Genomic DNA, 26,648 nt, shown 5'->3' with positions numbered 1-26,648 from the left:
AAACCCCTACATTGATTCCAATGTTTTTACAACGTAAACTAGCTCTACAATCCAACACCTTGAGTTCCTCCAAAGTCTTTCTTATTCTACCAACACTTTCTAATATTTTTCCTCTTCTTTCTTCTCTCTATCACTTTCTTGTTCTATCATGCACTACCATGCATGTTATAAAAACAAATTAAGAAAATGGTTCCTATGTGAGATCCCACAACGACCAAACGGAGAGGGGGTGATGTGCCTTATATGGCACACCTCGCATCCTCATAGCGTGAGGCCTTTTGGGAGCTCACTGGCTTTGGGTTCGTAGGAACTCCGAAGTTAAGCGAGTTGGAGGCTGGAGCAATCTCAGGATGGGTGACCACCCTGGGAAGTTGCTTCGTGAGCTCCCAGAAACAAAACCGTGCGGGCTGGTGAGAATGTAGTCAGGCCCAAAGCGGACAATATAGCGCTACGACGGAGCCGGTCCGGGGTGTGACAGTTTGGTATCAGAGCCACTCTGCCGTGTGGTGCGAGTGTACCGACGAGGACGTCGGATCCCTTAAGGGGGGTGGATTGTGAGATCCCACATCGACCAAACAGAGAGGGGGTGATGTGCCTTATATGGCACACCTCGCATCAATATAGTAGGAGGCCTCTTGGGAGCTCACTGGCTTCGGGTTCGTAGGAACTCCGAAGTTAAGCGAGTTGGAGGCTGGAGCAATCCCAGGATGGGTGACCACCCCGGGAAGTTGCTTCGTGAGCTCCCAGAAACAAAACCGTGCGGGCTGGTGAGAATGTAGCCAGGCCCAAAGCGGACAATATCGCGCTACGGCGGAGCCGGTCCGGGGTGTGACAAGGTGAGATCCCACATCGACCAAACGGAGAGGGGGTGATGTGCCTTATATGGCACACCTCGCATCCTCATAGCAGGAGTGGGAGCCACTGGCTTTGGGTTCGTAGGAACTCCAAAGTTAAGCGAGTTGGAGGCTAGAGCAATCCCAGGATGGGTGACCACCCTGGGAAGTTGCTCTGTGAGCTCCCAGGAACAAATCCGTGAGGGGGGGCGTCGGCCTAGCCCAGAGCGGACAATATCTTGCTAGGTGGAGTTGGGCCAGTCCGCTGCGCCACTCTGACTTAGAGGAGGCCTCTTGGGAGCTCACTGGCTTTGGGTTCGTAGGAACTCCGAAGTTAAGCGAGTTGGAGGCTGGAGCAATCCCAGGATGGGTGACCACCCTGGGAAGTTGCTCCGTGAGCTCCCAGAAACAAAACCGTGCGGGCAATGAGGGAGGCCCAAAGCGGACAATATCGTGCTACGGCGGAGCCGGTCCGGGGTGTGACAGTTTGGTATCAGAGCCACTCTACCGTGTGGTGCGAGTGTGCCGACGAGGACGTCGGACTCCTTAAGAGGGGTGGATTGTGAGATCCCACATCGACCAAACGGAGAGGGGGTGATGTGCCTTATATGGCACACCTCGCATCCTCATAGAGTGAGGCCTTTTGGGAGCTCACTGGCTTTGGGTTCGTAGGAACTCCAAAGTTAAGCGAGTTGGAGGCTGGAGCAATCCCAGGATGGGTGACCACCCTGGGAAGTTGCTCCGTGAGCTCCCAGAAACAAAACCGTGCGGGCAGTGAGGGAGGCCCAAAGCGGACAATATCGTGCTACGGCGGAGCCGGTCCGAGATGTGAGATCCTATTTATAGTAGCAAAAGGCGGCAACTGATGGCTTTTGATTGGTGGAAAGTAAGTTTGGTGATATGCTTGACTCCAAGATTTATCCAACTTTCCCCTAAAGCCAACATCTCATGCTTTAAACAAAAGCTTAGTCATCTAGGTAGACATTTGTGAAGAAACTACGGTGGTGCATATGGGTAAATTTGATGTAAATACCTTAAGTGATAAAGCTTTACGTGGCATCCCTTACAAATCCAATCATGTATCAAACAAAAAAGTATTTTTTATAATAGTATTATTGTGAGATCCCACATCGACCAAACGGAGAGGGGGTGATGTGCCTTATATGGCACACCTCGCATCCACATAGCGGGAGGCCTTTTGGGAGCTCACTGGCTTCGGAGTTGTAAGAACTCCGAAGTTAAGCGAGTTGGAGGCTGGAGCAATCCCAGGATGGGTGACCACCCTGGGAAGTTGCTTCGTGAGCTCCCAGAAACAAAACCGTGGGGGCTGGTGAGAATGTAGCCAGGCCCAAAGCGGACAATATCCTGCTACGGCGGAGCCGGTCCGGGGTGTGACAGTTTAGTATCAGAGCCACTCTGCCGTGTGGTGCGAGTGTGCCGACGAGGACGTCGGATCCCTTAAGGGGGGTGGATTGTGAGATCCCACATCGACCAAACGGAGAGGGGGTGATGTGCCTTATATGGTACACATCGCATCCTCATAGCGGGAGGCCTTTTGGGAGCTCACTGGCTTCGGAGTTGTAAGAACTCCGAAGTTAAGCGAGTTGGAGGCTGGAGCAATCCCAGGATGGGTGACCACCCTGGGAAGTTGCTTCGTGAGCACCCAGAAACAAAACCGTGCGGGCTGGTGAGAATGTAGCCAGGCCCAAAGCGGACAATATCCTGCTACGGCGGAGCCGGTCCGGGGTGTGACAGATCAGTTTAGTTTGGCATTTGATACCAAAACGAATTGACTCCACCATGTCCCCAAACTATAAAACTTTTAACTTCAACTACAGTTATTAAAAGATATCAAGGATCTCATACACTTGTACATTCCCCTATGCTCTACGGCGGGTCCTCCACAAGACCGGGCCAAAAAACAGCAAGCCATAACGTTGTAATATGGCTGATATATACTCAGCCCCACAAGCAACCATATGGTTCAGTAAAGTTTAAGTCCTTAATTCCTGACACATGCACAGGGCTTTTGATCAACAGAGAACTGCAAGAAGATAAACAGGCATAACAGTGAACCTACGGGAAGCCATTTTATTAACGATAAGTATACCAACTTGAAGCAAGAAGACACCAACTAAACTTGAGTGCTAACATAGTAAATAAACCAAAATTTAAAGCCTAAATTTGTTACAGAATGGTTGGTACTCGACCATTAGTGAGGATATGCTTCAGTAATATTTGAAGGGTCATTTTCTGTGACATAGACAGAGAGGCTTTTGGATTGGTCTGACTCTGTCAGTGCAGATATGTCTGATCCAGTGTTGTGATGCATATAGAATGCAGGTTGTGAGGGTATTGGAAGTGCGAGAGACTCGCTGTTAAGCATGGATACAACTGAAGCCACGGTTGGCCTGTCCACCCCATTCTCTTGCACACACAGTAAACCAATGTGGATGCATCTCATCGTTACAATTTGTGAACTTGTCGTCAACACGGGATCTATGATGTTCTGAATTGTATCCTCCCTCCAATTTCTCCAGGCCTATAAAAGTACATCAATATATTCAAAAAGAATTTTACCAAGGCAAAACAGAGAATATCTAATGACTTTAATGTATTCATACTCACATAGGTTAATAGGTCCTCTTCATTCTTGCCATATCGGAAACTACCAATCTTTTTACCGCTTACAATTTCAAGAACTAACACCCCAAAACTGAAGACATCCGTTTTGACAGAAAAGTGACCATGAATTACATACTCAGGAGCCATATATCCACTGCATGAATTATATTCCATTATTAGACATGCAATTTGTTTCTTTTTCAGTGAAGCTTTCTGTTGTAAGGAGAGCACAATATGAAAGTGTAAGTTAGCCATATTATCACAGTACTCACTAGGTTCCCCTAACTGTCTTTGTATCTCCTTGAGTTTGATCAATAACAAACAATCTCGCCATTCCAAAATCAGCAATTTTGGGGTTCATATCTTCATCTAACAAAATATTGCTGGCTTTGAGATCGCGATGAATAATTCGAACCCGAGAATCTTCATGGAGGTAAAGAATCCCTCGAGCAATGCCTCCTATGATCTTGTAACGTGTTTCCCAATCCAAATGCTCGTGATTGTTTGGGTCTAAATACAATTTCATTAAATGAAATATGAACTTTTTAAATCTTTAAGAAATTACTATAAATTATATGAAATTTGAGGCAGAGAAAATATACCAAAAATGAAGTTATCAAGACTTGTGTTAGGCACGTATTCGTAAATGAGAAGCCTTTCGTCTGTTTTCAAGCAAAATCCTAGGAGCCTTACTAAATTCCGGTGTTGAAGCTGAGCAAGTAACATGACCTCATTCTTAAATTCACTATCACCTTGTTCAGAATTTTTGGAGAGCCTTTTCACGGCTATAGGTTGCCCATTTAATAGTCTACCCTGAATGTTTAAAACAGAAAAAATAAGGAAACCATGCTTAGATTAAATTTTTTTTTTTTTTTCTTCTTGTGTAAGTGATTGTTTTGTTACCTTGTAAACGGCTCCAAATCCACCTCCTCCAAGCTTATTTGCATCAGAGAAGTCATCTGTTGCAGTTCTTATAGTTTCAAAATCATATTGCAACGATTCCACCAGACTCACGTCTTCCGAATTCTCATCTAAAAAGGAACAACTTAGATTGTTAACCTCTATATTTAGAAGTAGTGCATTTAACTAATTTTGCAATATTTGAATCATGTCTTAAACGGTTAAATAATTAGAATGGTCCAAACAATGTGATGCCCGTAAATGCACAACTCATTTACAAGAGGGCTCGACACCTATTTATAAGTATAGGCTGCCGCCATTGTCCAAGTCCACCGACTTGGCTTTCTTCTCATGGCCACTAGTTTACAATATAATAGTATTACCTTATTACCAGATTTTTATTATGATTTTTCTAGCATGCCTACAACAATTATTTCTTAAAGCTTGAACTTGCCTATTCTTTCTAAATTCTTCAAGACAAGTGTGCATTAAGTTTAAATAAAGACTGTGTGACAATTAAACAGAGTTGAACTTACCTTCATCAAGTTTTACCCTTCGTTTCCTTAGTCTTAAGAAAATGCATATGCTGAGAATAGTGACAAAAGCAACGAAAACCACAACGATGGTGATGACAATTTGTTTTATGTTACTCTTCTTTTTTTCTGAAAATCACATGGATTCCTTTATTAACATCCAAAACCATACCACCCAATTGTAAGACATCGATTGAATTTAAGATATGCAGGGTAACCATACGTACCTTCTTTGGGTGCTGGTGCTGCCGGAACTGGAGCTGGAATATCTACTAACGAATCTACCGTAGACACAAAGAAACTATAATTCTCATACCTTAAATTACAGCTGGGTTTAAGGACTCTTCCTCCATTCCTTCCACCGCAACAGGTTTGAATTTCTGTGACGGACTGTTTAAGGCAACTGCTGCAATTTTGCTTGTCTATGTCTGGAGTGCACTGAGCAAGTGCGTATATTGGTTCACCTCCAGGGACAGTTGCATGCCCTGCTGCAAATTTTTTAAGAGAATTCGTTGACGCAGCTCTGTCACTTAAATTACCCAACAAGTGGGTAAGCACCGGCTCAAACTGTTGAGGATTTTTAGGATAGTTTGGGCTAGGCACATGCTTAAGAGGGTCCGTTTGTTCAATACCAAATATCAAGTTGTATGAGTATCTCACCATACAACGCTCTGCCCATATGATTGCTTCCTTATGAGTTGAACAATTTTGCAAGAGAATAACAGTAGACTTGTTGAGACAAGCCTGACAAGAGTCCTGTAGGAGATCTCCTCTGCATAATGCAATTGCATTGATCTTGTTGGGGTCTTGTCCCCTGGATGAATTGTTAAACCCGGAATTGATTTGGGTGTTGGAGGAGAAGGAAGAGAGGAGGCTGTTGAGGTTCTCTTGGTACTTGTCACCTGCTGTGTAGGTGCCAGTATCATAGCATTTCCAGCAGTAATCAGCTGTAAATGTGCATATTCCATCATCTTGGGATATGGTGGGAGCAACAAGATTTAAGATAATAATAGCAAGATTAATGAATAAAAGCAATGATCTCGAGGAACCCATTTTTCTTGAAGGAAAGAAAAGATGGTTTCTTTTGACTTAAAAATATACGAGGTCTTAGATGGTTTCCTGAACCTTAATTTGACCTCAAGTCTTCTCTTTGAATTTTCTTCACTCTTTATCATTGGATTGGAAGGCAATTTTCTTCACTCTTTGAATTTTCTTCACTCTTTTCCTTGATGCGGGCCAACCAGAAAGCACAAGGCAATTGCGAGGTATATTCGTAAGACACGTCAGTCCATCAATCAAAATGTGATGCAAAAATTTATTTTAATTTTAATATTTTAATATGGGTCTAAACCCATTAGCCCAACCCAGATTAGTCCAAAATTTATTTGTTTGTGCTGGCTTGATTGGATTTGGGTTTCCGGATTAGTTTGGCATTTGATAAATTGATACCAAAACAAATTGGTCAAATAAACGACAATTTGGTTTTCCCAAATTGAGCTGCAGTTTTTCAAATATATCAAAGAAAAGAAAAGAAAAGAAAATAAATTGTTCAGTAAAATACATACTCAGCCCCACCCCACTAGCGAGCATATGGTTCAGTAAAATCTGAATTGTTATTTCCTGACACATCCATAGGGTTTTTGGATTCATCGGACCCTGTTATGTCTGATCCACTGTTATATTGTAAATAATATGGCGGTCGTGACGGTAGTGAGAGTGTGACAGAATGGCTGTTAAGCATAGAGACAACTGAAGCCATGGATGGTCTGCTTGCCACATTTTCTTGGACGCATAGCAAACCAATGTGGATGCATCTCATCATTTCAATTCCTAAACCTGTCGTCAGCTTTGGGTCCATGATATTTGCCACTGTATCATTCCTCCAATTCCTCCAAGCCTATCAAGTTCATAAACACATTAATTAAAGAAGAAATTATGCTGCTTTGTCTTGTTATGGTTTTTTGGTAGCAAAAGAGTTTGGTAATGTAAAACATTATATTCATACTCACATAGCTTAAAAGATCCTCCTCATTGTCTCTGTTTCGAAAACTGCTAATCCTTTTACTACTTAAGATTTCAAGAACTAACACGCCAAAATTAAAGACGTCCAACTTGACTGAAAAACGTCCATGAACTACATACTCTGGAGCCATATATCCACTGCATTATTGTATTCATCAAATTAAAATTTTAGTTATGGTGTGAACAAGCACAACAATGTAATTGAGCTTTGAAATTTGCAGATACTTACTAGGTTCCCACAATTGTCTGAGTATCTCCTTGAGTTTGATCCATAAAAAACAATCTTGCCATGCCAAAATCCGCAATTTTAGGATTCATGTCTTCATCCAACAGAATGTTGCTAGGTTTAAGATCACGGTGAATAATTCGATGTCGGGAATCTTCATGAAGGTAAAGAAGCCCTCGAGCAATGCCTCCTATAATTTTGTAACGTGTTTCCCAATCCAAATGTGCGTGATCAGTTGTATCTAAATACAATTCCATCAAAATGAAACATGATTTTGTTAATATGCTTTTTTATAATATAAATGGGGGCAGAAATGATTATGAATTATGACAAAAAGAAGAGCAAACGTACCAAAAATGAAGTGATTAAGGCTTGTGTTAGGCACATATTCATAAATGAGGATTCTTTCCCCTGCTTTCAAGCAAAAACCGAGCAGCCTCACTAAGTTCCGGTGCTGAAGTTGAGCAACTAACGTGACTTCAGTTTTGAATTCACGATCGCCTTGTTCAGAATTCTTAGAGAGCCTTTTCACAGCTATATATCTTCCATTCGCTAGCTTACCCTGAAGGTTTATAAGAAAATTAGAAAAGTTAATTACGCAAAACAATTCATTCATGATGAATCTTTTTCCTTGTGATAGTGTTTCGTTACCTTGTAAACGGCTCCAAATCCACCCTGTCCAAGCTTATTTGCATCAGAGAAGTCATCTGTTGCAGATCTTATAGTTTCAAAATCATATTGCAACGATTCCACCAGACTAACGTCTTCCGAATTCTCATCTGAAAAGGGGAAAATGAATTAGCAAACAGAGTTCCAAAACCTTAGATAAGATAAATAAACAGAGTTGAACTTACCTTGTTCAAGTTTTACCCTTCGTTTCTTTACTCTAAAGAAAAAGCATATGCTGCTGAAAATAGTGACAAAAACAACCAAAACCACAACGATGATGATGACAGTTTGTTTTGTGTTACTCTTCTTTTTTGCTGAAAATCAGATGGGATATCTTATCAAAAGCCAAAACCACACCACACAATTGTAAGACATGGATCAAATTGAAGATTTGCAGGGTAACCATAATAAGCATACATACCTTCTTCAGGTGCTGGTGCTGCCGGAAATGGAGCTGGAATATCTACGACGGAATCGACCGTAGACGCATAGAAACTACTATTCTCATACCTTAAATTACAGCTGGGTTTAAGGACTCTTCCTCCATTCCATCTACCGCAACAGGTTTGAATATCTTTGACGGACTGTTTAAGGCAACTGCTGCAATTTTGCTTGTCTATGTCTGGAGTGCACTGAGCAAGTGCGTATATTGTTTCACCTCCAGGGACAGTTGCATGCCCTGCTGCAAATTTTTTAGAAGAATCCACAGCTCTGTCGGTTAAATTACCCAACAAGAGGGTAAGCACCGGCTCAAACTGTTGAGGATTTTTAGGATGGTTTGGGCTAGGCAAATGCTTAAAAGGGTCCGTTTGTTCAATACCAAATATCACGTCGTGTGAGTATCTCACCATACAACGCTCAGCCCATATGATTGCTTCCTTATGAGCTGAACAATTTTGCAAGAGAATAACAGTAGACGTGTTGAGACAAGCCTGACAAGAGTCCTGTGAGAGATCTCCTCTGCATAATGCAATGGCATTGATCTTGTTGGAGTCTTGTCCCTTGGATGAACTGTAAAACCCGGAATTGTTTTCCGTGTTGGAGGAGAAGGAAGAGAGGAGGCTGTTGAGGTTCTCTTGGTACTTGTCACCTGCTGTGTAGGTGCCAGTATTAGAGCATTTCCAGCAGTAGTCTGCCGTAGGTGTGCAAATTCCATCATCTTGGGCTATGATGGGAGCAACAAGGTGTAAGATAATAATAGCAAGAGTGACGAAGAAAAGCATTGATCTGGAGGAACCCATTTTTCTTGCTCAACTCACAACAAGCAACAACTACTTCGTCTTAAAGGAAAGACAAGATGGTTTCTTGACTTAAAAATATACATGGTCTAGATGGCTTCCCGACCCTTAATTTGACCTCAAGTCTTCTCTTTGAATTTTCTTCTGAATTAGCCAGACCACATGTTTTCTTCACTCTTTATCATTGGATTGGAAGACTAATGATGCGGGCCAACCAGAAAGCACAAGGCAATTGCGAGGTATATTTGTCAGACACAGACACGCCAGTTCATGGATGAAAATGTGATGCAAAAATTTATTTTAATTTTAATATTTTAATATGGGCCTAAATCCAAATTAATCCGAAATTTATTGGTTTGTGTTGGGTTGATTGGATTTGAGTTTTGTTGAAAACATGTTTCCAGTCCGGATTAGTTTGGCATTTGATAAATTCTTACCAAAACAAATTAGTTTAATTTGGCCTCTCAAATAAACGACAATTGGTTTTACTTTATGTACAGAAAATATTTAACTTGAGCTGCAGTTGTGATTAACGGAAACTACATGTGTTTATGGGTTGGTAGTATTTTTCAAAGCTCAGTGAATTTTTAGAGATAGAGGAATATTGGAAATCAAGAAATGATGTGGCTAAATTGTGGACGTCGACTGGTAATCTGATCCTGCGACTATCCTTGGGCCAGCTAAGGGACACGTGTCATTCTGATTGTTGATCAATTGTGCCAACTTAGCATAGGTGTCGGTGGTATAGGATTGAAAGGACGCGTGTTGGTCTCTTCTTTCCCCATGGGTGGGTAGGTGTTTCCAAAGAGAGAAAAAGGTCGGAAAGGATGGTTTTCTTGGCTAGAGAGAGAGAGAGAGAGAGAGAGAGAGAGCCCAGCCGCCTTCCTCCTTCAAACAAGAATCGTAGGAACGAGCTCTTCAAGTTAAGGTAAACCGTTCTTGGATTTGGTTAAGTTTAGAACACGGTTGAAACTAAAAGACAAGCATGCGTTTTGCGTACGTTTGCTTTTGGTTTTTTTCTTTGTTTCTCCTCAGACATCTCAAATAGAAGATCTGACCTGTGGACTTAAAGACTCCTTCTGTGTAGGCCTGTGGTGTCTGGACACTCACTGTTACCGGGTTGTCCCCTTAAAAACGCGGACATGACCATGATTGTCCCCTTAAACACGCGGACATGACCATGATTTGGGAACAACTCTTAATTTGTTTTAACGAGTTAATTAGTACTTACCAATCAAGTAATCAAACAATTACATCAGTAATTACTTGGTGCTACAAATTTAAGGTAAAAAAGAAAACAAGAAGAAAGAATAACTGGTTCATTCAATTCAACACATCCATTTTATATAATTTAAAAATATATATATATTAATATAAATAAAAAAGCTGCTCTGTTTATGTTATTCTCCTTTTTACTTACATAGTCCAGAAGATATTCCACATTCTCTCCGAAATTAAGACACTAAAACTAGACATCCGTTAAGTCCGACTTAACAGAGAAGTGTCCATGCATCACATACTTTGGAAGCATATATTCACTGTATATTAATAACATAGAAGTCGATTTTGGAAGCATATATTCACTGTATATTAATAACATAGAAGTCGATTTTATTAGTAGTATGAATTGGATTATTGATATAGATTAACGCACATAATTATCACATAAGCCATCAAGCCTCGCCAAATTATGTATATACTAAAGGTCAATTCAACTCTATATTGTATTTAAGCATAGTGTAATGACGGAAATGTCCCTCTTTCAGTATTATTTTCACTTTTGTTTTCTCATTAGTGCCGAAAATGACCTCCACTTAACATTTTCTGTTCTTCCCTTTTTGTCCCTTCTCCTTCTGTCTTTCTTTCTCTGCGAATGTTTCGTTCGCTCAGAGAAGGAGTTCATCTTCAGTTGATTTCGAACTAGCCGATTGGCCTAGTTGGGGAACAACAATGGAAGATTTGCGTTCACTGTTGGAGATGCTTTGGTGGCCATTGATTAAATAGATTGAGGTTATATTTTTGTCCATCATATTAATAGAATGCTTGATGTACCTAAATTGTTGTGTTGTCTTGTTGGATTTTTGAACTTAATTATGTGATAATAGTTATTGTTTTCACTCAAAATTTTCCATTTATCTACACTAACATAGTTAAAACCTCCGCAGAGGACTAGAAAGAACATAAGCCACCTCTACAGCTAAGCTAATAAGAGAAAGAACCCCTTCTAATAGAGATCAAGGTAGAAAAATCCTCTTCCATCACCTAATAGCATATATATAAAGATCTATCCAAACTCTTTTGAACAATAAGCAGCTCAATATTGCCGATATTTTGATGTTTTGACTGTACTTGATTTATTAAAATATGGTTAGTATTTTAACCTGACAAATAGCATAAAAAAAACATGTTATCCTATTTTTTGTAACTTAGACTTGCTTATTTAGATCTCCATGTCTGTATAAATAATACCATCTTTCCTACATATTTTCACAACTTTGTACACATTTCACACGGTTTTAAAATTAAACAAATGAAATTATGAAAGTAAATATTCTAGCATTTATTGCTACTGCACTGTTTATTTCCTGTTATTTTGAGGTCATATTATGTATTCAGAGTTTGCCTCAATTTGGTACCACTCTAGCGGCTCGCACCGTGAATAACCGGGACACTGAGGAATATCCAGAAAGGCATTTAGGGAATCGCCCAAATTTCATAGCTTTAGGTCCGCTATCCCGATCATGATTTTCCTACCCCTAACTGGTAACTCGGTCAAACCGCCCAAACCAAACTGATGGTTTGGTTTTTTTTCAATTTTTTTTGGGTCATTGGTTTGAACCCAAACCAATCTGAAATATATGGTTTAGTGTACGGTTTGCAATATTCAAAACCCCTGTTTAACCAAACCAAACTGAAGATATTAAAAATATATATATATATATATACATATATATATCTTTTCTTTTTCTTTTCTCTCAATCTCTCCATTTGTCTTGTCTTTATCAGTCCCTCTCTCTCTATTTTTTTTTCCTTCTTCTTATGTCTGTCTTCACTCCCTCTCCCCATCTCCCTCTTCTTCTTTTTTCATTCTTCTTCTTCTCTCTCTTTTCTTTTTCTCCTTCTTCTTCTCCATCTCTCCCTCTCTTTTTTTTATCTCTCTCTCTCTCTCTCTCTCTCTCTTAGAAAGCCAAAAAACTGAAACCGAACCAAATCAAACCACCAAGTCCAGTTAACCGAAGTGGTCGGTTTTCATCAATTATGGTTTGGTTTTGATTTTAAAAATAGCCAAATCGAAATCTACAGTTCGGTGTTCGAATTGAGCCCTAAAAACCAACTCAAACTGAACCTAGGCCTAACGGGCCCATTGCTAGTACTTACTAGGTCCCCACAATTCAATTGGTACTTCCTTGTGTTTGATCAAGCATGAACAACCTCGCCATGCTAAAATCTAATATATTACCTCGCCATGCTAAAATCTTGGGGGTTATTTCGGCATGCGCATTCATTTTGAATTGGGCTTTTTGGAGATGTCCAGTCCGCACATCTTACACAACAGAAAAGGAACACTACAAAGCAAAACCACTGCTACAGCCCACAACCCTCCCTGACCAACTAAATCGAACAAACAATCATATTTAGCAGCAGGAGGGAGAGAATGAATCCAAACATGGGGAGACAAAGCGTCTGTAGAAAAATTCGCCTCACCTGGGACACAGTGAAAGAAGATTTCCTCAAAACCAAAGTGTAGGGAGACGCCAGGGGACTTCACAAACTTTGTCAACAGAATCAATTAGGAGCTTAGAATATACACTTAGACATTACAAAAGCAAAATTAAGATTATACCACACAATGTCTGCCCTTTGCATCAGAGCTCGTATATTAAAATAATTTAGAATATTGTATTGTATAAAATAAATAAAAAAACAATAGAATAATCCTTATTTTTTATTATTAAACAAAAAGGGGGTAATCCCTATTACATTGGTCTTGACACATTCAAGCACCAACAAACGATAAGTGCCCTTGTTAAATTCAAAATTGTAATAAAACAAAATTGAATAAACGCTCTTGCCCTTCTTCGCTTCCAGACTCTCACAAGCATAATGACAATACCAATCGTCAGAATGACGGTGGCGACACTTTTATTGTAATGATACTCGTATTATTTCCTGCAAAAATCACAAGGCTCTGTTTGTTAGCGACGTGGTGTTAACTAATTGGGGCTCAAACAAGAAATTAAGCAACAAACAAAAATAAATTATTATACCTTGTTCGCCTGGAAGGTTTATTAGGGTATCTGCTCCAGACTCAGAAAGGATTGGACTCAAACCTCAAATAACAGCTGGGTCTAAGAACTCTTCCTCCACCCACACCACCACAACACTCTGTAATATTTGGGATGGACTTTTTAAGGCAATCGCTGCAGTTTTGTTTGTTCAAATCAGGGCTGCACTGGACAGTTGCATATATAGTTTGATTTGTTAAAGGCACCAACGCATTCCCTGCTGCAAATTTTAAAACAGAGTTCCCTGCTGCAGCTTTCTCACTTAAATTTCCAAATAAGGGGTCGCGCACCTGCTTGTACTGTTCAGCGTTTGATATGTTATTTGGGCTCGGCACAAACTTAACAGGCTCATATTCAAGCACACCGAAAATCGAGATGTTCGAGTATCGAACCGTACAGCGCTCTGCCCATATGATTGCTTCCTTCTGATTAGTACAGTTCTGCAGGAGAATGGAAACAGAGTCCTTGAAACAGGTGCGGCAATCTTCGAGTGCAACGTCCCCTCTGCATACGGCAATTGCGTTCACTTTGTTGGGGGCTTGTCCCAGAGAAGAAGTGTAAAATCTGGGATTGATTTTGGGGTTGGAAGGGAAAGAGGAGAGGAGGGTGTTGAGGTTTTTATTGTAGATGTTGCCATTGTTGGTGTTTTTAGTATTGAAGCAGCTCCAGCAGTAGTCTGCCCTCATCGTGCAAACACCGCTGGTGCTATGGTCGCCCACTATGGTAGGAGCAAGAGGGGCCAAGACCAAGAGTATAGGAAGAATGAAGAAAATTAGCATTGTTGAGGAACCCATTTCTCTGTTTGTTCCTCTGTATGAAAATAACTTCGGCTTTTATAGCAAAAACTATCCCGATACAGGAAGGAGACTCGAACTTTGGAGGCGGACTCACTACCAAATTAGACGTATAGGATGCTTTCTTCAAATCCAGGATAATAATAAGAATTAATTGTGGGAGTGTTGGATCGGCAAAATGTGGAAGATCCAGATAGATTAAGTTGACACAATATTAATTCTTTTATGTCATGCTCATGTTGATACTGTGGATCGGTGGCCATCCTGTAGTAATATTGTGCCTCGTGTGTTTGTCTTGAAAAGCAGAAAAAAAAATTAGCTAGAAAATCCATCATTCCGATCTTGAATGCTTTGTATCACCGGTCCATATTTAAAAATGAATTCCAAACGAATAGAACTTGTAATGAGAGATACTAAGATGGATCAAATCTGAGCACCCCTACAGTAAAATATGTATATGTCATCGTGCACGCGGAGACTGAGTGGTCAATTTTTACTGGTTGGCTCGGCAATTAGGGTTCCTTGCCTGCCCAGCTGAACACCATGTCCAATTGGCAATTAGGGTTCTTTCTTTCTAATTTTCATTAATCTTGAAAATGAATGTAGAAGTTGAGAGATCTTCTTTTGGCTCGTTGTACAGGGTGAAACCTGCAGAGGTATATATGACAAGGTTAAGGATCTCAATTGATGTGTTTGTTCTGAGTGGTGCTGGTGCTTCTCAAATAAGAAATAAGAATATATAAAAGCTTCGGCTAGAGCTTTTTATTCTCAGAAAGTAGAGCTCTGACCTCTGAGTGGTGCTGGTGCACACACCACCAAGTTAAATCGATGCTTCCAATTAAGTGGAAGACGAAGACGAATTAGTGGAAGACGAAGTGAAAGACTAAGACGAAGACGAAGACATGGTTTACCTTAGTGGAAGACGAAGACGAAGACTCCAACATATATTCTAATTATAGTGCTTGCACTTTTTCTTTTTTCTTTTGAAGCCACTCTGTCTGTGTTCCATGCATGATCATGATCCAGACAGAGAGCCCAATTATACATTTGTTGTTTTTACGAGGAACGAAAGCCCATAAGCTCCAAACCCATTCCAACCCCAACGACATGTTTTCTTTTTCTAGGCAACTTGCCAATTTCGCAAGAAAACTGAAAAGAAACCTCGTCAGTTTACAAGCTGCGGCTGATGTGAGTTAATTAGTTCCAATGTGGATAGGCATCTCATAACTTCTTCACTTCTTGAATTAGTTCCCATTGTGGGATCTATTAGGTTTGAACCTGTCCCTTCCCTCCAACTCTTCCATGCCTGCAACCATTAATTTGTCAATTTGTAGAAATATAATCAGAGATTAAAAAAATAAATAAATCCTGTTTTTTTCCTTTTTACTTACATAACTCAGAAGATATTCCACATCCTCTCAGGATGGAGATAAACAGGCATAATAGTGAAGCCACGGGAAGCCATTTTATCAACGCCAATTTGAATTTGAAGCAAGAAGTTACCAACAAAACTTTGGTGCTATATAAATAAACAAAATCTAAAACCTAAATATTCAAAGAAGTGGAACGTATGGGGTAAAGCCTCAATGATCATGAGGGCATATTGTATTGATTTATACAATATTACAGATAGAGTCCTATATCAAATATGATAAGAATACAATGAAATCAGATAACCAAGAGGAATCCCACATGGAATATACGTAAATACAAGATAGAGTCCTAAGGACAATAGTCATCTAATAAATATGTTACTGTACCGTTGGTACTCAACCACCAGAATGCAGGTTGTGAGGGTACTGCGAGTGTGCGAGACTGGTTGTTAAGCATGGATACAACTGAAGCCGTGGTTGGTCTGTCCACCACATTTTCTTGCACACATAATAAACCAATGTGGATGCATCTCATCGTTCCGGATTGTGAACTTCTCGTCAACACAGGATCTATGATGTTTTGAACTCTATCTGCTCCCTCCAATTTCTCCAGGCCTATCAATATAGTCAAAAAGAAATTTCACCAAGGTAAAAGAGGGAAAATACACTGACTGAATGTATTTATGCTCACATAGGTTAACACGTCCTCTTCATTTTCCCCATATAGGAATCTACCAATCTTTTTACCGCTAATAATTTCAAGAACTAACACCCCTCTCAAAGCGACCATGATTTACATACTCAGGAGCCAGTGCATGTAAGTTTTTCTTCTTTTTGAATTCTATTGTAAGAATAGAAAGTTTCATCAATATAGCCGACCAGTTATAGGCTTTAAATAACAAGTTTCAAACATATAGCCGTGCGGCTATACCATATCTTTTTCAATGATTTTAATTTGTAGTTTTTTTTAAATTCATATTTAGTTAGTGAATAATCAGTATTTAAATATTTTATTAAACCAAAAAAAAATTATTGCTATTTATTAAGTAATATAATTTTAGAAGTGAATTAAAATATTTAATACTAATTATTCACTAAAAAAGTAATTATTAAAACATAATTACAAATGAAAGTAACTATGTAGAATATTTCAAACATATAGCCGCGCGGCTATGCTCTCTAAGAGGAGAATTTCAAACGTTTAGCCGCGCAGCTATACTATAAAATAGAAAGTTTCATTAAATAGAGTTTCAAAGTTATAACCGGTTGGGTATACCTTTTAAATAGCATAATATGGATTTCTCTTTTAATTACGTTAATTAGTATTTAAATATTTTATTAAAGAAAAAAATTAATTACTATTTATTAAGAAATATAATTTATGAAGTTCATTTAAACATTTAATACTAATAATTCACTAAAGAAATAATAATTAAAACTTAATTACAAATGAAAGTAACTAAAAAATGATAAGATATTACTCAATGTCTAAATAGAAGAATATTTCAAAGGTATAGCCGAGCAGCTATACGCTTTAATGAACAATATTTCAACAGCTTAGCAGCCCGACGAGATTCTACAAGTATATTTCAACTGTATAGCCGCGCGGCTATACTCTATAAGAAGAATATTGCACAAGTATAGCCGCTATACATGCTGCTATACCTTTCAATAGCATAATATGGATTTCTCTTTTTTAGTCACTTTAATTAGAAGTTATGTTTTAATTATTATTTTGTTAGTGAATAATTAATAATTAAATATTTTATTAAAAAATTAATTACTATTTATTAAGTAATATAATTTACAAAGTTAATTGAAATATTTAACATTAATTATTCACTAAAAAAATAATTACAACTGAAAGTAACTAAAAAAATGATAAGATATTACTTAATTACTATTTAGAACTTTTAAAAAATATATATATTATTGACCTAAAGATACTAAGTCTATATTTATTTTTTATGAACTATGTACGATGTCAAAAGTATAGCCGCGCGGCTATACTCTACAAGTAGAATATTAAATCGAATATTTTAAAAGTATTACCCATCCCAACATCACCCAGAAGTTACCAATCCCCTGGGAGCAATCAATAGGATCTATGCCGATAGCAACACTACCCCGAAGTTACCAATCCTCTGGGGGCAGTGAGTTGGATCCCGGCCGATCCTAATGTCATCTAGAGCCTAACAATCCCTTTGGGTCAATCGATAGGATCCATGCTGATTGCAACATTGCCCGAGAGTACCAATCCTCTGGGAACAGTCAATTGGATCCATGACGATCCCAACATCACCTAGAGGCTACCAATCCTCTGGGGAAATCAATAGGATCCAGACTGATCCCAACACTACCCTAAGATTATCAATCCTCTAGAGCAAGTCAGTTGGGCCCATTCTAATTCCAAGATAGCCCTAAGGGGATTTAAGTACGCTTAAACTTGCACACATTGTGAGAAACCAAACGGGAAGTAGAATCCTTATAGATTTATTCAAAAACTCAAACGTACAAGAAATTATAAAAGGCCATAGGCCGGAGCAAAATAAAACAAAACGGATACTACGAAATAGAAGATTAGACAACTAACAACCCAGTACAGCGGCAAAATCATTACAAATTGTCGAAATTGGCATGCTTACTTTCCCACAACAACTATATTTAACTACAACAGATCACCACAGCAGTAGAATCAATCTGAGCAAGGAATCAAAGGATTCAACAACATGCTCAGAAACCCATGAGCAAGCCATTAATTCGTTAAACATTACTACATTAGACACTGACAAATAATCAAAATGGGTACAAAATTTATTAATTAGAAAAAATAAAGTATAAACGGGAGAGAGAACAAACCTCATTAATGGCAAGCACTTACCACAATATTAAGTCTAATGCAAAATTCACCGATGAAGATTTGGGATCACAAAGGCTGAGCTGAACGATTATGCCCAGAGCTTCATTCCGTAAATCTTGGGGAGCTCATAAAATCCCGTAGGGAGCTTCCTCCAAACAACCTGGTACTGGTGGAAACTGCAACACAACAAGACACCTTAATTGCAGCTCAAACATGTAAATGCAATTTCATATCTATTCATAAACTTCTAAATCTTAAACCAAATGGACCTGATAGTATCGGCCCACTGAATCACACTGTTTTTTTTTTCAAATCACAAAAAAAAAAAAAAAAAAGATCCTATACTCATCCTGTCATACTCTAATTTGACAGTTTCGTATAATATAAAACTTCTAAAAAGAATTTGCAATGTTAGCAAAGCCAGCAGATGATTTTATTCTACAGAACATAAATAAAGAATTGATACAAAAGCAATGTCTTTGCATTTAGTATTTTATTCTGTTATACCCAGGTATGTTTTGCATTTAGTATTTTCATCAAACCAATGTCTTTTTTTCTCTCTGTAATCAATCTAAATGGTCTGTGACTACAATTTTATTCTACATAACATAAATAAAGAAGTGATACAAAAGCATTCTAGATCTGTCCGCTGCTAGAAACAATAAAGATGTACACCAAAGCAAATAGCATATGCTAGAAACAATGGAAATGCATTATATATTTGAACAAAGCAACTGACCCTAAGGAGGTTTTTCTAGACAATCTAGACTCCCCTAGGTTACTGCTCAGGGATTTACAAAACATTCACAATGTTGGTCAATGCTGAGACTTTGCAAGTCATTAACGAACAGAATTGGACCTTCTCAAATTATTTAAACCATAAGGCGAGCCAGTTTTACTGTCTGATAGGCTAAAGCCTTTACTCTGACAACGGTCCCAAATGACCTCAACCATGTTGTGTGCTGTTGTTATACCCAGGTATGTTTTGCATTTAGTATTTTCATCAAACCAATGTCTTTTTTTCTCTCTTTAATCAATCTAAATGGTCTGTGACTACAATTTTATTTTAAAGAGATAAAAATCATCCATCTCATACATAACTTAAGTCAATTTATAAATAAAACTTTCCCTCTGTCAGATTAGTTTCCTTTTGTTTATCTTAAATTACACTATCTGTTTGTTCTTGAAGAAAAACCCTTTTAAACAATTAACTTGTCCACTATAAACCTAAAGAAAATTAAACCCATTTTCACATGGTGCCGTTAGCTAATTCCTATGCTCTATTAACAGAAAGATCAAATTCATGCAAGCAAATTGAACACTTTGCTAAAGCAAAACAGCAATTAACCAACATTAAGAAAAGAAAAGAAAAACAAATCCCAACTGACAAAGAGCCAGCCAAAAAAACATCTTCCATTCTTATCTCCCAACAATTCCAACTGAATCTAAAATATGGTTCTGGTTGTATAAACAACTCCAACCAGATAATAAAGGTAAAACCTGAAAATCAAAATAACCAAATAAATGAACCCAATCATCCCTAATTTCTATTTTGTCAAAACCTAATTAAGCTTCACTTCTTTTTTGCTTGTATTTTATCATCAATTTCATCAATTTCATCACTAATAGCAGATAAAAAAAGGGAATTTTTTCAATTTAAAAAAAAAAAAAAAAACATGCTCAGTCTTTGCTTTCCAATATTTTATCCAAACACCTAGAATCAAAGGAATCAAATAAATGAACCGAAATTCCTAAAAAATAACTAAATAAACCGTTAGAGATTACCCAAGAACCTGAAATCAAAATAACCAAAAAAATGAACACAACTCTACAAAGCACGAAAAATCTCCCAGCCAACAATCAAATTCATGAAATAAAGACCAAAAGATCTGTTAAAAAGTTGATGAGATGCATACCTGAAGACAAACGATGCAAATATTCGCAAGCAAGAAAGATGGAAGCCTGAGTCGAAGGATGTAGAAAAAATGAAATCTCCCGATCCCAAATCTGTGACACGAAGACTAAAAGTGCGGCTGGATTTGCAGCTCACCTCCCAAACAAAAATCGACGGCCTCCAACGCATGTCCAGCAACGAACACAGTTCTTCCATGGCTGCCCCCCAACCAGCTGGTTGGAAACGAACTGAAGGCAAGCCTCTGTCTCAGCGAACGAAACCCTTTCAACGAAGGAGGAGGGGCAAAAAGGGGAACAAAAGAAGCTGTTTAGGCAAGGGCAGTTTCGCCAATTTACTGTGCAGCAGAAAAAAAAAACAAAAACAGCAGAAAAATGAGGGGCATTTCCGTCATTACACTGTGTTTAGTTACAGTGTTTAGTTGCATTGGACTTTAGTATATATAGAATTGGATGAATTGATACCAAAACAAATTGGTCAAATAAACGACAATTTGGTTTTACCAAATTGGGCTGCAGTTTTTCAATTATATCAAAAGAAAAGAAAAGAAAATAAATTGTTCAGTAAAATACATACTCAGCCCCACCCCACTAGCGAGCATATGGTTCAGTAAAATCTGAATTGTTATTTCCTGACACATCCATAGGGTTTTTGGATTCATCGGACCCTGTTATGTCTGATCCACTGTTATATTGTAAATAATATGGCGGTGGTGAGGGTAGTGAGAGTGTGACAGAATGGCTGTTAAGCATAGAGACAACTGAAGCCATGGATGGTCTGCTTGCCACATTTTCTTGGACGCATAGCAAACCAATGTGGATGCATCTCATAATTTCAATTCCTAAACCTGTCGTCAGCTTTGGGTCCATGATATTTGCCACTGTATCATTCCTCCAATTCCTCCAAGCCTATCAAGTTCATAAACACATTAATTAAAGAAGAAATTATGCTGCTTTGTCTTGTTATGGTTTTTTGGTAGCAAAAGAGTTTGGTGATGTAAAACCTTATATTCATACTCACATAGCTTAAAAGATCCTCCTCATTGTCTCCGTTTCGAAAACTGCTAATCCTTTTACCACTTAAGATTTCAAGAACTAAGGAAAGTTTTTCTTTTGTCAAGCTCAAGGAGCACTGGAAAGTTTTATAACTTCCTTTCCAGACCCAACTTATGCATTATTTTCCAGACCAAATCGTGTTCAGTAGTTACTTAGTTCATAATTAATTCCTTCTTTCTTCTTGATTGTGTAGTGGGGAGCGAAATTAGTAGCGTGGAGTCATTGCAGTTTGATTTGCATACAATTGAAGCAGCCACAGAAAATTTCTCTGATCAGAAGAGGTTAGGGGGAGGTGGCTTTGGTGAGGTTTACAAGGTTGTGATTTTGGCTTACATATCTCATGAATTTTTTGTCCCAATTGGAACCACAATGGCCACTATGGGTAAAGATGAGATTTGGTCATCATTTCCTGCACAGAATATTAGTACACAAATTAACGGTTCCCTATGTATATGTAAAAACTCTACAAGCATTGCTTTCTTATAATTTACCAATTAGAACAAATACGTGAGCTAACCCTGCTGCTATTAATTATTTTTACCTTGAGATCTTGAAACTGAAGCTGGAGGTGGAGGAGGAAGAAGCAGTGGTGTTGGTGGTGAAGGAGGGGCAGCAACACTAGTATAAAATGGATAGAATTCATATCTAACATTACAACTAGGACACACAACTCTTGCCCCTGGCTTCCCATTACAACAAGCCGGAAGAAGCGCAATAGCTCCTCGAAGACACCGATCACAATCGGTGCTTGACAGGTCTGGCGTGCACTGCACAAGGCTGTACAAGTCCTGAAACCCTGTAAAGTTCACTTCTTTTGTAGCAAACTTTTTAGCACCGGGGGCCGCATTTACTGCCACAGGCACCAATTCAGTGATTGTTTTCGACAGCAACTGATTAAACCGGATTGGTTCAGTAACGTTTCCCGCGCTAAACAAATAAACTTTTGGGTGTTGATCCATATGGCCAAAAAAAGACACGTTTGAGTAGCGTAACATGCAATCGTCGTACCAAATTGTGGTGACTTTTCTTGGGGCAGTACTCTTGGACAGCGTCTCTGGCTGCAGTAGACACACAATCTTGGCATGCATCTGATGTGAGATCGGCACGGCATAGAAAGGAGCCGTAAACTGCAGTGTTGGGGTCTTGGGAGCAGGCGGTGGTGTTGTAGAAACCAAGTTCACGGGTGGCATTGGAGGTGAGTGAAGAGAGCAGCAGATTAAGATTGAATTCGTAGGTGCTGTTGGGAGTGAAACGGGTTGTGTTAGAACAGACGTGGGAGCGATAATCAGCTTCACTCAAACAGCTGAGGCTAAGCAAGCCAAGCACAAGGGTCATCAACACATTGAGATTGAAGGAAGGCATTTTGATAATCAATAATCTCTACTTGATGGTCACGATCACTTCCTCTTACAATGTATACATAAGAAGAGTTTAGGCCCTGTTTCGCGTGTTTTGCTCTCGTCAAATTGACCGGAGTGTTAAGGTTGCAGCCAACTTTTGTCCTTTATTGAAGGGAAGAGTGAAGAGGCCCCAGTGACTGTGAATCATGCCGAAACGTGTTTTTGCATTTCCTTTTTCCTCAATTTCCCGGTATTTACATTCATTTTAAATCTTTTTTTGTTTTTTAGTACAAGCGTCAAGGATAAAAACAGAAACGCAAAAGAAGAAGGAAAAAAAAAAAAAAAAGGAAAAAAAGGGAGAAACAAAGAAAGAAGGAAAGAAAGAGGAAGTAGAAGAAGAAAAAAGAAAAAGAAGAGAGAGAGAGTCGTAAAGCCGTAGAATCGCAGAGAAGAAGAAGAAAAAAGGGAAGAGAGAGATGTATGTTTCGGGCAACTTTTGTCCGTCCTTTATTGAAGGAAAGAATGAAGAGGCCCCAGTGACTGAATCATGCGGAAACGTGATTTTGCATTTCCTTTTTTCTCAATTTCTCGGTATTTACATTCATTTTAAATCTTTTTTTGTTTTTTTAGTGCAAGCGTCAAGGAGAAAAACAGAAACGCAAAAGAAGAAGAAAAGAAAAGGAAAAAAAAGAAGAGAGAAACAAAGAAAGAAGGAAAGAAAGAGGAAGTAGAAGAAAAAAGAACAAGAAGAGAGAGAGAGTCGTAAAGTCGTAGAATCGCAAAGAGGAAGAAGAAAATAGGGAAGAAAGAGAGATGTTGTGCAAACATTTTTGGCTTATTATCACAAAACGTCCCTAAGGTTTACGAAACTATCAGATTGCATCCTTAATGTTTTTTTGTGTCACTTATGGTCCTCAAGGTTAGTATGTGCAATCACAATTGGTCTCTGACGTTAGGTTCTGTCAAAAACTCTGTTAGTTTGCTGACGTGGCATACATATATATCACAAAATATCCCTGAGGTTTACACACTTATCACAAATGGTCCTTACGAATTTATTTTTAAAAAAATTTAAAATTCATAAAGTTTTGGTTTTCTTTTTAAAATTATTTATAAATGAAAAAATAATTTATAGAAGGATTTTAATCTTGAGGACCATTTATGAACCCTAAACCTTTAGTTTTTTTTTTCATTTTTAAATTTTATGAATTTTAAATTATTTTTTAAAAACTTCATTAGTTTGTTGATGTGGCATATATATGAAGCCCACATCTACAATAATATAGTGTCACATGTATTTAAAATTTAATATATATTTTAAAATAATTATAATTCATAAAATTTTTTAAAAAAAACAAAAATTTTATGAATTTTAAATTAAAAAAATTTAAAATTTTCGTAAGGACCATTTGTGATAGGTGTGGGAACCTCAAGGATGTTTTGTGATATACATATATGCCACGTCAGCAAACTAACGGAGTTTTTGACGGAATCTAACGGCATGGACCATTTGTGATCATGCATGCTAACTTTGAGGACCACGAATGACAAAAAAAAACATTAAGGATGCAATCTGATAGTTTCTCAAACGTTAGGGACGTTTTGTGATAATAAGCCAACATTTTTATATGTTTCGGGTACATCATATGTTTAATATATCATCCAGTATATATTTAGCCATATGAAATTATTTTTCAACTATTTATAACATCAGTCCTGATCTCTTGGACCCCTGTAGTCCAAGAGATTTATGGTCACTCACCGTTGGATGTAAATTCAACGGTTGACTTAAATCGGGTAATAATCATTTATGTCATATTGCATTTATATATATCATTTTGAACCATTGGATTAATATCCAACGGTGGGTGACCACAATCTCTTGGACTCCTGTGGTCCAAGAGATCGGGACTGTTTATAACATATGTCTAACTACATTGAAAATATTCCACATATCTTATATTTACAGTCCCGATCTCTTGGACCACAGGAGTCCAAGAGATTGTGGTCACTCACCGTTGGATATTAATCCAATGGTTCAAAATGATATATATATAAATGCAATATGACAAAAATGATTATTACCCGATTCAAGTCAACCGTTGAATTTACATCCAAAGGTGAGTGACCATAAATCTCTTGGACTACAGGGGTCCAAGAGATCAGGACTACTTATATTTATATGATACGCCAACTACACGGTGTACCAAGTTATGGCGTGTGGGATCAAATTTCAAAGTGATAATGCATGGGAAAGCGGAGCTTTTCTTTTCAACATGCTACTTTGGGGAAATGAATTAATGTTTGTGGTTTGACCCAAAAAAAAAACCGTTTGGGCTTTTTAGTGGTGGAATGGGTCAATAAAGGTGCACTTGGAGTTTGGTTTGGGCTTTTTAGTTGGGATAGGACCTAATATGATTGAATATTGGGCTTTAAAAAATATATATTTACACAATTGATCTGGTTTGATGTGGACCAGGTTTTTGAGATGTCAAATTGAAATAGGAATTGAGTTGAACCGGTCCGGTTTGATTTTTTGATTTGTTGGTTAACTTGGTTTTTAACAGTTTTTTTCAATCTTGTTTCATGTTGTTTTCTAATTTTTCGATCTCAATACCAACCCTTACCTAAGACCTTAGATGTAGGGGTAAGCAATTTTAAACGCTTGAGCTTACAATACTTTTTGTAAGAATAATTATAAAGCATTTTTTATTTCATTGGAACTTAACCTTTTATTTTTTGGGTCAATGGCCGCAACTTCTTATCATTTCAGAAAGGTTTGGGCATAACAAGAGAGAAATGGGATGAAGATGGTATGCATCTTTGCACATTCATGGCAATGTGTGCGCTGTTTGGGGCTCAAGTGAGGGAGGAGAGAAAAAAAATACATTTTAAAAAAAAAAAAAATTGCAAAAGTGATAATATCATGGGATTGGGTGAGTGAGAAAAAACCCAAACTAATAAATTTGACTATCGCTAATTTTCAACCAAAAAAAAAAAACTATTTGATTACATCTTAACCGATGGATTAACTTTGCCTTTAATCTGGATCATGGAGGAGAGACTAATAAGAAACAGAACAGCTAGCGCAACCATGAAAAGCATAGAGAAGCACTTCCAAAGTAGAGTCCTGAAAGATTGATCACGCTTTGTTCAATATACCCTAACGCGGGTATAATTCAGTAATTGATACTTCGTTAACAGAAAATGGCAACGACTTGCTAGTAGTTTGATCAGATGATTCAGTGGTTAATGATGGCATGTTCAGCTCTGATCTACTATGCAGGAAAAGTGCTGGCTTTTGAGGTAATGCCATGGTGACTGAGTAACTGCTTAGCATGAGAACTATGGATTGCATTGTGGGTCTCTCATCTGGAATTTCCTGAACACAGAGTAATCCGATATGGACACATCTAGTTACTTCAGCTTTTGCATAAGAATCTTTTAGATTTGGATCCAATAATTCTAAGGGTGTCCCGTCCCTCCAATGTCTCCAAGCCTGCAAATATATTTTTTTCAAGAGACTCATTCTAAAAAGATTAACCATGAGATGCATATTACAATATTCAACTTATACTCACATAGCTCAAGAGGTCTTCGCCACGGTCTGAGTTATAGAAACTAGTGTTCTTCTTGCCGGTTACAATCTCTAAGATCAGGACACCAAGACTGTATACATCGGACTTCACAGAGAACTGTCCATGCATTGCATATTCTGGAGACATGTAACCACTACAAACCAGCAGCATGAATAAAGTTCTAATATTAGTTCAAATGCAGTGTGAACATGTTAAAACTCATCTAGCAATCAGTGTGTCAATTAACTTGTAATTCATAAACAAGGTACCCAATAGTGCCTATCTGATAACACTAGCGGAACAACAGAGCTTCTCCATCTTGTCTGAGTTGAGGTGAATTCTTGAGATATCAATTTGATATCTTTTCTTTCTCGTAATTACTTTTCAGGATGAGAAAATCAATC

General features: G+C 38.2%; 3 protein-coding genes and 1 pseudogene across 8 annotated transcripts in view; all 4 read right to left on the bottom strand.

Annotated features, from left to right (window-relative positions):
- LOC117623925 (putative receptor-like protein kinase At4g00960) overlaps positions 1-21,369 on the bottom strand; it is a 54,085-nt gene extending 32,716 nt beyond the window's left edge. Inside the window, exons 1-7 of one of the 6 annotated variants that reach the window (XM_034354973.1) lie at positions 5,119-5,944; positions 4,895-5,020; positions 4,362-4,489; positions 4,061-4,271; positions 3,731-3,968; positions 3,462-3,612; positions 2,721-3,375 (exon numbers count right to left, since the gene is read on the bottom strand). In XM_034354973.1, the coding sequence (XP_034210864.1) occupies positions 3,046-3,375; positions 3,462-3,612; positions 3,731-3,968; positions 4,061-4,271; positions 4,362-4,489; positions 4,895-5,020; positions 5,119-5,944 (2,010 nt within the window). In that variant the 3' untranslated portion in view covers positions 2,721-3,045. Of the gene's footprint in view, positions 1-2,720; positions 3,376-3,461; positions 3,613-3,730; positions 3,969-4,060; positions 4,272-4,361; positions 4,490-4,894; positions 5,021-5,118; positions 5,945-15,695; positions 16,115-18,358; positions 18,536-20,275; positions 21,180-21,291 lie in introns of those variants that run through there. The other 5 variants (XR_004585252.1, XR_004585254.1, XR_004585253.1 and 2 more) reach the window with 5 other exon arrangements.
- LOC117623924 (putative receptor-like protein kinase At4g00960) lies at positions 6,350-9,164 on the bottom strand. The gene is made up of 7 exons (XM_034354971.1): positions 8,230-9,164; positions 7,994-8,122; positions 7,791-7,918; positions 7,491-7,701; positions 7,143-7,380; positions 6,901-7,051; positions 6,350-6,788 (listed from the first exon to the last, which is right to left on the bottom strand). The coding sequence occupies exons 1-7, from the start codon at positions 9,047-9,049 to the stop codon at positions 6,471-6,473; spliced, it is 1,995 nt and encodes a 664-aa protein (XP_034210862.1). The 5' UTR covers positions 9,050-9,164; the 3' UTR covers positions 6,350-6,470.
- Positions 12,997-14,126, bottom strand: LOC117623932 (cysteine-rich repeat secretory protein 38-like). Its single transcript, XM_034354983.1, has 2 exons — positions 13,315-14,126; positions 12,997-13,216 (listed from the first exon to the last, which is right to left on the bottom strand). The coding sequence occupies exon 1, from the start codon at positions 14,124-14,126 to the stop codon at positions 13,356-13,358; it is 771 nt and encodes a 256-aa protein (XP_034210874.1). The 3' UTR covers positions 12,997-13,216; positions 13,315-13,355.
- A 295-nt stretch (positions 21,370-21,664) lies between the features above and the next one.
- LOC117624155 lies at positions 21,665-26,391 on the bottom strand (annotated as a pseudogene).
- Between the last annotated feature and the right edge of the window lie 257 nt (positions 26,392-26,648).

This window comes from Prunus dulcis, chromosome 4 (genome assembly GCF_902201215.1).
Source record: "Prunus dulcis chromosome 4, ALMONDv2, whole genome shotgun sequence".
Taxonomy (NCBI): Eukaryota; Viridiplantae; Streptophyta; class Magnoliopsida; order Rosales; family Rosaceae; genus Prunus; species Prunus dulcis.
The sequence above is the reverse complement of the archived record's forward strand: the minus strand, read 5'-3'. Positions and strand labels throughout refer to the sequence as shown.

Bases quoted from the DNA above. Each gene is read 5' to 3' on its own strand.
- LOC117623924 (XM_034354971.1), bottom strand. From the start codon at position 9,049: ATGGGTTCCTCCAGATCAATGCTTTTCTTCGTCACTCTTGCTATTATT. The intron at 7,919-7,993 runs GTAAGTTCAACT...TCCCCTTTTCAG, and splicing joins AAGGGTAAAACTTGAACAAG to ATGAGAATTCGGAAGACGTT. The intron at 7,381-7,490 runs GTACGTTTGCTC...AATTGTATTTAG, and splicing joins CCTTAATCACTTCATTTTTG to ATACAACTGATCACGCACAT.
- LOC117623932 (XM_034354983.1), bottom strand. From the start codon at position 14,126: ATGGGTTCCTCAACAATGCTAATTTTCTTCATTCTTCCTATACTCTTG.